The 10,905-nt window shown below is 45.6% G+C and overlaps 1 protein-coding gene across 1 annotated transcript in view; it reads right to left on the bottom strand.

Annotated features, from left to right (window-relative positions):
* Positions 1-5,987: 5,987 nt before the first annotated feature.
* The window catches only part of LOC125298356 (alpha-1,6-mannosylglycoprotein 6-beta-N-acetylglucosaminyltransferase B-like), a 137,783-nt gene continuing 132,865 nt past the window's right edge, over positions 5,988-10,905 (bottom strand). The window contains 2 exon segments of the mRNA XM_048249059.1: positions 5,988-7,394; positions 8,734-8,996. Of these exon segments, the coding sequence (XP_048105016.1) occupies positions 7,196-7,394; positions 8,734-8,996 (462 nt within the window). The 3' untranslated portion in view covers positions 5,988-7,195.

Raw genomic sequence — 10,905 nt, 5'->3', positions numbered from 1 at the left:
CTCTCTCTCTCTCTCTCTCTCACACACACACACACACACACACACACACACACACACACACACACAGTCTTATCCTAGCTGAACAGATGCAAAGAAATCTGTGTAAATTGGAGGATAATTTTAATGGGAAATGCAGTGAAGTGCTACTGCGACCATGTAGAGGGAAGAGAGGGAAATACATACTCTTTTTTGCTGTGTTTCTCAGCAACTTTAAAATAACGTTTTGTTGGAGCTCTTTTCTTACAATAAAAGGCTAAAATAGAAAGTTGGGGAAGGAAGGGGATGACCGACATCTTCCCATAGATATGAAGTACTGTAGGACAACCGTCATGCATAAACCCGTTGCATTATGGTAGCTTCATGTTGTTACTTAAAGTGAGGCCCATTTGTGTTACATTGTGTTGCTGTTGACAGGGTAAGGATGGACCAGCATGTTTTATCACATTCTTCTAATAGCAAACAGTTATAGATTATAGTGTATTGTACTGTATACTGTTATAGTAGGCCAGAAGAGAACTGGACCAGTATGGGACATGCCATGCATGAGCAGAGCACTGTAGCTCACTGTGTCGTTACAATGCAAGAGGCAATGCGGAATGGAAGCCTGTAGGCCACTGGGGGAGGAGGGCAGGAATACCAAATGGGTGGGAAGAGAAGGTCATTGGGGGTCATGGCTAGATTTCCACAGTTATATACCATACAGTTCATTTATTTATGTTATATGCAGTTATATATGCAATGTGAACTTTTGTTTTATGCAGTTATATGCAATGTTGACTTTCAGGCATGGATATTCTGGCAGCAGCCACTGTTAGCTCTTCACATACAGTACAGATTCTCAAGTACAAAGAATATAGAGGAGAGCAGGGTGGAGAAAAAGTGAATGTTCTAAAAAGCAAAGAAACACATGCCAGAACAATGCATCGATTCACACGCCAGATGAGTATAAAAACAAAAACATCCTCCGACACATCATTAAATAGCTGAAGCATCAGGAGTAGAGACATTCTCATTGTCTACCTGCTGCTGCAGGTGAACTGAGGGGGGTCGAGGACTGTATTAGTTAAGACGCCGAGCCTGTAATTAACGGCACAAATTGAAATAACAACAAAAAAACAACAACAACAGCAACTCCAACAAAAACCCCACAAACAAATAAGCAGAAAGCTCTCTGTAAACAATGACATTTGGGGAGATAGTGGAAATTAGACTCCGGGGAACAAATATAGGACTCAGAGAACAAGAAGCGAGAGGAACAAACACTACGGAAAAAACAGGTGGAGGAGGGGAGGGAGGGAAGGAGAGAGCGATGACATTAGAGAAGTGTGGGAGTGAACGAAGGAGTGCTGGGTGACCATGGAGAGAAAAGGTTGAAGAGCTGATGCAAATTAGCGAGTTTCTCTTCTTTTCATGTTTTGCCTTGTTTACTCGGCTCATTACATTGCAGTAGAAAGATTGTCACAGTTTCCAATCAATTACTCTGAGACAAGCAACAGTTCCACGCACATGTTGTCACATTGCTTCATTTATATAAATTTACATCTACAAACAAGTTAGCATTATTAAGTAAACACATGAAGATAGTTGTCAGGCAGCTGTGCTTTTGTAGGAGCAATATGTAATTTCTGCTTTTTATTTATTTATTTATTTGGTTTATGTCTTTCAGAGGCCATAACTTAATAATGCTACTGTGTTGATTCTTTCTTTTGGGTGGTTCAATGCATTTGTCAACATTTTGCAGAATAAAAAAAAGACATTCATTTATTCTTGCCTTACATAGTTAATATTGCAAACATACATTTTGAGCATGTCTTCTTTTTGACATCAAAAACTACATATTGCACCAGAAAAGTTTGCAACACAAATCAACAGTTAACCAATAGTTTCTGACGCCAACTCCCTCCTTCTCCTCCCCCGGTTTCCCACTCAATCCATATTTGTCCTCTCTCCTCTTTTCACCTCTATCCATCCACCCTCCCATTTGTCTCAGCCTCTATCTTTTGTCTTTGGGACTCTTTCTATCTCTCTCGTTCCCCCTCTCCCTCCCTCTCCTCCTCCCCGATCCCTTTCGTCTCCGTGCTTGGCAGTGGGCAGCCTTTAGAACTGACAGATAGAAATCAATAGCTGTGAAAATCTCATTCCAGAAATCCACAGGCCCCCAGTGTCTCTCGGGCGCGCGGGTAGGGCGGGGCCACCCGGGCGGCCGGCGCTGTGCCACGCCGGCCGCCGCTTAATTAAAGAACCATCAGGGGGGGAAAGATGCAGACAAAACAAAACACGCCGAGCGGATATGAGAACAGCGCTCCGGACCACAGCACTATTCAGAGGCTGATGAAAAGACGAGAGAGGAGACAGAGAGAGAGAGAGAGAGAGAGTAGAGAAAGGTGGAATGAGAGAATAAGCGAGAACGAGGGAAAGAAGAGAGTGAGTACAAAGGAAGAGGGAGAGAAGAGGGGAATAGAGACTTTTTTGACGTTATTTACTGTTTGATGAGAGACGAGCTCGCTAGTTGTGTACGTCTGAGGTTGTTTATGGGCTTCCACATTGATTTGAGCCCAGGGTATTGTTCCACCCTCTCTTCAGTGTCCCCACTTTCTTTTGGAGATCAGAGATGGAGCACAGATTTCACAAACAGATCCACAGGTCATTCAAGGTAAACAACAGACTGTCAATGGGGCAGAATGGCTGGCAAAATAGAAGAGAACAAAGAGACAGATTTATTTTTTTTTTTGCTTAAAGAGAACACTCTCTGCATAGATTTTTTAGTCCTTTCAGAACTTTCAATCAGCAGGGAGCACAAAGACTATTTCTGCTGAATAGCAAACAACAGAAAACCTAAAATGAGAGAAAAAACCGAACCACTAAATAAAATCTAACTTGGTTACAAGTTTCATGCAAACAGTGCAGTGCAACAAATAATGGAACCAGTTTGATGGACACGTTGACATTCATACTGTGTGTTGCATTAAAACTTCTAATCATGTGAACAATTTCACATTTTTAAACTCAGCTCAGCTCAGTCTCTGATGCATAACTCATGCATATTTCAAAGGGAGGTCAAACAGCTGAGATGTTAATTATGGACAGAGCGACGCTGAGCTCGTTTAAGCCCTATAGACTGTTTCCAAGGTGCAGGTGTCACAAGCTATTTCTGTCCACTCCATCATGTCTCCCTTCTCTTCTCGAGCTTTGACAGGTTAATCAGTCTCATCACGAGATTCAGCATTCTTTCAAATGTAGCGCTTCCGGAACAATCTGCTATGTTTTTTTTTTTAGTGTCTCTGCTCAGCACTGCTGTGACATTGTAAAGGACGCCTCATAGCTGTGATATGGTTCTCTGGTTTCACCACGTTGTGCTGACAGTGGACGGCCAAGCTACGTTTTGGTGGGTCACCCTCAGCCCAAACCACCTCAAATGTCGGTGCAAAAGTTATTACCTGCCATTCGTGCAAAAAACGCAAAAAAAAAAGAAAAGATAACCGCCTCAGGATGAGGTGGCCTGTGGGCAAATGAAAGCTATCCAGTTCTGCCCCGTTCTTCATGGCTCTGTCCTTGACTCTGGCTCTCTCTTTTTTGCAAAATTGGCATTTTGATGGACTCAACTGCAAAACAAGACGCCCAGTGAGGATGGTTCCCTTCATCAAAGTTTGAAAGTGACCCCGGCCAGAGAGAGAGAGAGACTCTCCAATGAATTAATAATGATGATAATTTATCTCTGTCTAGGGCGATCACCTCCGAGAAGCTTTCTGTGGTCTTTTCTGCAGACAGGCGACCTGAGTTTTTAACCCTTTACTCCCCTGCCACTCCGGGACGAGCAGCACACATGATCACTTGGTGCTACGGCCTTTCACATGGCTGCAGCCTGAATCCCACCATCACATTCTACAAACGGTACTCCAAAGCTTCAGCAAACACACTTCTTATAGGATTGCGCTGCATTACTGGGTGATTTAGGAACGATTTTCTTCTGATCCTGCCTTCCCAGGTCCCCTTTGTGAACCTTGGAAATAGCTGCACAAAGACCCCCACAAAAAAGCCTGAGTATTTTTCTCTGCAATTGCCATGGCACAGTTTGAGTCTGCAGTCCACGGGAGCAGATTTCATGGTGATGTGTAGTCAGTTCACACCTCAGCGAGCTGGTGACACGAGCAGTTGGTCAGCCCCGCTCCACGCGGTCAGCCCCCAGAGTGCGCCCGCAGCCAATTAGCCCGGCTGTGAATGACAATAATTTCTTGATTTATGCATGGCCTTGAATATTTTAAAAGGGAATGAAATTATATAAATATATCTTGATATATATGGGAATGACATATTTTATTCATACTCTACTCTATAACTCACTCTGCACACTACAACAGCCTTGGCCTACTACATTTCTTTTACACAACAACTCTCCCTGGAGCATGCAGGACCTCTCTGTGTACACTGCCTGCCACAGTCATAAAAATGAGAAACAGTGTTCCTTAGGTCTTTAAAGGAAGTCAACCCATCAAAAATGTCTCTCAGTTGATTAAAGAAATGATCATCTTTCTCCTCAAGTGAGCATTTGAGACATCACGGAAACACCTGAAATAATTGAGGTGAGTATTTCTTCTGGACTGATGATTCACAAATCCAGTGGAAAACTATTTTCCTAAATACAGTAAGCCTGTTTTTTTTTTCTTTTATCAAGTCAAGCTTTACATTAGTGTGCTTCAGTAATGTTTATCTGAGGTGACTAAAGGGAAAAAAAATGATATTGCCTGTCTGGGACAACACCATTCACCTTGACATTCATGCAGCTTTATCCTACCAGTCATACGACAGGGAGGCCTTCGAGAGAGATAACTGTGTTGATCCACGCTCTTTCCCAGAATCCACACAGCGATGATCCACCCACCTGTTTCCCTGCGCGATGAGAAACTCACCCAAGGTCTCCCCTTCCTCCTCCATGAGGATTAGCAGATTTAAGTCGCCTCTTGAAATATTGGCAGCCTTATCCTGCCGCTTTACCTTCAGATGACGGCCAGACTGAGAGGCTGAGTCATCAAGACGGCCTCCTCTCTAGTGGAACATTTAAGAAAACTCGGTAACACTTTACTTGACAGTATCGACAGAAGAGTAACATGACACTGTTATGAACACATGACACTGTCATGACCATGGTCATGACACATGAAGCCTAACCCTAACTCTAACTTGTTATGACAAAAAACGAATGTCACTTAATAACAGAAGCATTATGTTATAAACGTTTATGACTTGTTTATGACACATTCATGACATTGTCATGTCACTCTTATGTCAATACTGTGAAGTAAAGTGTAACCGTTAACTCTTTCTAAGAACCATACACAAGACCCCATTATATTATCTAATGTTCCAATATGGGAGCCATGTGACAGTGGTTCAACTGTACATCAATAAGACTAAAATTGGCTGGTGAAATGGCTATTGTCATTAATGTCAAATTATGACAAGATGATGTGATGTGAGAAGTGGTTTAATAATGGACATTGTGAGCCTCCTCTCCAATGGACCATGTACAAAGAGCCCTACACAAGACCCCATCATATTATCTAATGTTCTTAGTTCTAATATGGGAGCCATGCCACGGTGTTGAACTCCACACCAATAAGACTGAAATGGCTACTGCCATATTATAATATGAAATTATAACAAGATGATGTAATGTGAGAAGTGGTCTTATCATTGATGTTCATGGTCAATGGAATAATTCTCACTTCCTGCTTTGTGCGATGACTCATTGTTTACTGTTAGAACCTCTCAGCATAAGGTTAAGGTTGAGCATATATCATTAAACTTCACGGTCATAATGATTAAGGATGATAATTATGTGATTTGTCATCATATCACAGAAGTTGTCAAGGACAGCACCCGTGTTTCTAAAGTGCTCCCCAAAGGCTTCAACTTAAAGGCGTGATAAGAACGAAGATGATAGAAAACATACAAATGACATTTCACCACATTTTTTGTTATATGTCGATTTAATTTTCCTGTAACAACACAAATATGGATTCATAAAAATTTGCAGTAGGCTTTTCAACACAATTCAAATGATCACTTATTGAAAAATAATCTCTCATCACTTTTTTTCCCCAATTTTGTACAGCTCGACTGCTCTGGTCCGAGTCATCGGTCATCGCAGATCAGATAAAGATTCAGCATTTCCACCTGGAGGTCTGGCCGGCGGGCCGTCCACATACCCCATTGGCTGTTGCTAAAGGCCCTTCTATTGATCCACAGATCCATGGATAGGAGCCCCAATCCCAGAGATTTCCCAGAGGACTAAGCCCGCTGGCAGTCCCCCGCTCTCCCAGTATGGGTTCTGTGTTGTAGTTGCAGTGGTTTATAAATCATGGATGTTCTACAGTCAGGAATTGGTTTGGTTGGAGAATCCCACAGCTGTTCGTTTGCACTGTAGTTACTAAGGAGTTTATAGATTCGCAGTAAAGAACTGGATTTTACTCTGGTTGATATGTGTCTTGCTAGTTTCAGGTGATTAACTGTTTATTGCCTTTATTTTACCCCTCGATGAGTGCGGCCTGTGTGTGTGTGTGTGTGTGTGTGTGTGTGTGTGTGTGTGTGTGTGTGCGTGTGTGCGCGCGTGTGTGTGTGTGTGTGTGTGTGTGTGTGTGTGTGAAGCTCCAGGTCAGGCATTATGCTGAGTTACTCCAGTGAGGGCTTTCTGTGTGCGGGCCTACATAGCAGCACTTGGTTCATAGACCTTGTTGTCAGTGGAAAAGGAAACTGTCTGCTCTTCTACCATCCACAGAGGAACATTGTTTGTTTGTTTGTGGACTCAATGGCTGGTAGCTCCACTGCCTCTTGGCCAGTGCCATGGGCAAGATCCTCCAAAGCGAGCTCCTCTGCAAGAGCCTGGGCTCCCCCGCGGAGAGACGCTGTGAGAGCGAGAAAGAGAGAGGAAGAGAGAGAAAGAGAGAAGGAGAGAGAGAGAGAGAGGGCCAGCACATTCAGCCTCTGTTCTCCCCACTCCGCCTCCTCTCTGTGGGGGTGATCGCAGCCAAGGCTGGCTACAGACTCCCTCTGCCTTACAGGACCAGAAGAGGGAAGCCAGCGGAATAAGCGATGCGACGCACAAGCATTGAGTGTTGGTGGAGGGAGGGAGGGAGGGAGAGGGGGACGAGAGGACTGTCGAGGAGGAGGAAGAGGGGCCTCGTTTTTTCCCTCTTCATCATAAGCAGTCTCGGCACAGCGCCACCTGTCCCCGGCGGAAGTCCCTGCAGGGGCAGACGCGGCGGTACTTGGGGCTGTGTCCGGCGCAGCTGAAGAGCAGCGGCTCCTTCTGCAGGCCACACTCGCGCCGCTGCACCGAGAACGCCGGGAAGATGTGGTTCACCTCCGACTCCACCGCCTCACACTGCACCTCCAGCCTGAGAGAGGGAGGGAGAGAGGAACAGAGGCGGAGCGAAAGGGGGGATGAGAGAGAGATGGAAGGAAGGAACGAAAGAGGGAGAAGAAAGAGAGAAATAAGGATGAAAGAGAGAGAGAGAGAAAGGAGAGAGAGAGAGATCAGTTTTTCAGCTCCATAAAGCCCCTCACATTGTCATGTATGACATGTCACATCTCAGTGCTCTAGCGGTTAACCTGTGCAGTCTCGTCTGCACTGATGCTCAGCACCCACACACACACACACACACACACACAGACACACACACACACACACACACACACGCCAAGTGAACACTTGCGGTGCCTTACATGTATTATACATATGTCAATCCCTCACACATCCTTGTAGGATGAAAATAAATGGGGGGAAACAGTGTGAAAGATGTCAAAGGGAGAGGAAGTATGATGGCAGGAGGACAATGAGTGTTTGAGGTTTATCGAGGGAAAAAATTAGGGGGTTTAACAGGAAATGAATGTATGATAAAGTCTAAAAATAGCGAGAAGTTCAAAAGCGAAAGCACAAATAAGTGATGACTGAGAGTGTAGGAGAGAGAGGGAGGGATGGAGAGGGAGAGAGAGAAGGAGGGAGGGAGGGAGAGAGAAAAGGAGGGAGGGAGGTGGGGTGGGGGAAATAGCACATATGCTGTCAGGCTGCCACAGCAACACTGAAGCTGTCACTATCAATGAGATGCCAAGTGCTGATAGGCTTGTGTGTGACAGCGCGGGCACTCAGCTAACCCTCCTCTCTGTGAGCCGTGCCCCTCTCCCCCGACCCCCACCTCCTCCAATGCCACAGCTGGGGTGCTAAGGGCAGAGGTCACAGAGCACCGCCATGCATGAGCAGGCCCGTCTCTGTGTGTGAGAGTGTGTGTGTGTGTGTGTGTGTGTGTGTGTGAAATGGCACAAACCTGTGTGTGTGTGTGTGTGTGTGTGTGTGTGTGTGTGTGTGTGTGTGTGTGTGTGAAATGGCACAAACCTGTGTGTGTGTGTGTGTGTGTGTATGTGTGTGTGTGAAATGCTGTGAAAACCTGTGTGCATGCATAAATATGTATGTGGTCCATAGACTGTGTCCATGAGATTTCTGTATTCATGTGTCAGTGTCTGCCTGCATGTGTGTACTGTGTGTATCTACATATGTATGTCTCAGCAATGACCCGGTGGGTGATGGAGTGTGTGCGTGTGTGTGTGTGTGTGCGTGTGCATGAGTGTGAAAACATTTATATACATAGTGGTCATTATGTGTCTGTATTGACCTCTCTGTATGTGTACACATGAGCATGTGTGTGTGTGTGTGTGTGTGTGTCTGTGCTGGTGACTGACCTGACGAGGGCTTCCTTGTTGTTGATGAAGCGGAAGAAGGCGGGCTCACAGACCAGCGCTGCCCGGCTGCATGCCTCCACGCAGGACTGACCCTCGGCGGACACCAGCAGCCGCAGGGCGCTGAGCGGGGGCCAGGAGGGGGGAGCGCTGGCGTTGGGCGCCCAGCCCAGGAGCGTGGCGTTGGGCAGCCGCACGAACGGGTTCCCCTGCCAAGCCTGAGAGCCATTGGTCGGAGGGAAGGGATCCTCCGGGTTGCAGAAATCCTACAGTGGAGAGAGAGAGAGAGAGAGAAAGGGAGAGAGAGAATGAGAGGGGGAAAGAGAGAATGTGTGTATGAGAGAGAAAGAGAGATCAAGGAGGAAAGAGAAAGAACATGTGTATGTGTGAGTTAGAAATAATGAGAGAAGAATTTTGTGTGTGTGTGTGTGTGTGTGTGTGTGTGTGTGTGTGTGTGTTTGTGATTGTGTGTGAAAGAGAAACAAATCGATGTGCAACAAACCCTAATTTGATCTACCTCGTGAAACACTCAACCTACGTCTACCGCTGAGCCCCACCCTGCCCTGGAGGCACTAAAGGAGAATCAAATGGACTACTCTGAGCAGCACACAGAGGACGCGGGACATGGTCAACCACCCCAGGAGCCGGTCACGAGTCATCTACCCAGAGTCAATATTAACCCGCAGACACAGACGTGGATGAAGGGAAGATAAGGTGACAAATGACTGGATCTCTTTAATGTCACAGTTGATTATTCCCTATTTCCTCCATTAAATGTGGAGCCTTTAATGACACAGTGTGTTATCCCCCTTCACTTCCCTTTAGTGGCCCTGCTTCCATTAAAGGGGATCAAGAGCCACGCTGTGAAATTAATCACATTCCCCCCCACACCGCCTTGATTAAATTCCCCTTATATTTTGACATGAAAGGCGCGCACGGTAACAAAGTTTTCTTTTTCGTCACGTCTAATGAGAGTTCACGGCTGACACACAAAAGGGAAAATTATCTTTTTTTTCCTTCTGTCTTAGCCGTGGCTGAGGTACAATATGCGGCTTTTTTGATTTGCCGCAGAGCTCAGCTGGGAAATAAGAGAGTGAGGAAGCGGTGAAGGAGAAGGAGAGGAAGAGAGCGCGAGAGGCTGATCTGGGATCAGGGAATAACGCTGTTATGTCAGCACAGGTGATGCACCTGGCGGAAGCGTTCACGATCTCAGACGTGTCAGACTTGTCTGTCTGGATGTCTGGGGCCCAGACTGCTCAGGGGGGGCTGGTGGTGTTTACTGCAACTGAGAAGGTAATGAAACTTATCTGATATGAACTCCAGAGCTCTATGGAGGTCTGAAGGGGAGGTGATGAAGCAATAAAGACACACTGGTGTCAACACAGAGAAGCCTGAAATGAGGAGCCAAAAATCTATATTTTTGATTCTCAACTGAGATTGACAAAGTGAGATGTCCAAAAATCTATATTTTTGATTCTCAACTGAGATTGACAAAGTGAGATGTCCAAAAATCTATATTTTTGATTCTCAACTGAGACTGACAAAGTGAGATGTCCAAAAATGTATATTTTTGTAAAGAGAAGGAGAGGGACGTCGGGGCAGCTCAGATGTCTTCTTAATTTAACGGCAGAAGAGCGGAGAACCTTCCTTTGTCTGATGTGTGTGTTTGGTCGTCAAAAATTTACATTTTTGGTTCTATTGAGAAATTGATAGAGGAACCAAGAATTGATAGACTGGAAGAGGCCATAGACATCAGCTCTTCCGTCTTCTGTTAGTGCTACATTCCTCCTTCTCTGTTTTTCTTTCCTTTTCTTACCAATCCCTCTTCCTTCCCTCCATCTTTAGCCACCTCTGCCTCCTCCTCCGCCTCATAATTCCCATAATCCTCTGGTGCCGCTGTCGATAATTAGAAGTTGTGAGCTAATCAATCACCTGCTGCAGCAGCTGCCTCACAGGCCCAGAGGAGCATGGGGGCTTGGTGTCAGGCGCAGGATCACTGTGTGTGTGTGTGTGTGTGTGTGTGTGTGTGTGTGTGTGTGTGTGTGTGTGTGTGTGTACTTGTCTGCTTATGTGTGTGTGCTTGTGTGTGAGTGTGAGACTCTGACTGTGATTGAGTGATTGAATGAAAGAGAGCCTGAGTTGTATGTGTGTGTGTGCGACTGTGTGCGCGCGTGT

Source organism: Alosa alosa, chromosome 7 (genome assembly GCF_017589495.1).
Source record: "Alosa alosa isolate M-15738 ecotype Scorff River chromosome 7, AALO_Geno_1.1, whole genome shotgun sequence".
NCBI lineage: Eukaryota > Metazoa > Chordata > Actinopteri > Clupeiformes > Clupeidae > Alosa > Alosa alosa.
This window is presented reverse-complemented; position numbering and strand designations above follow the sequence as displayed.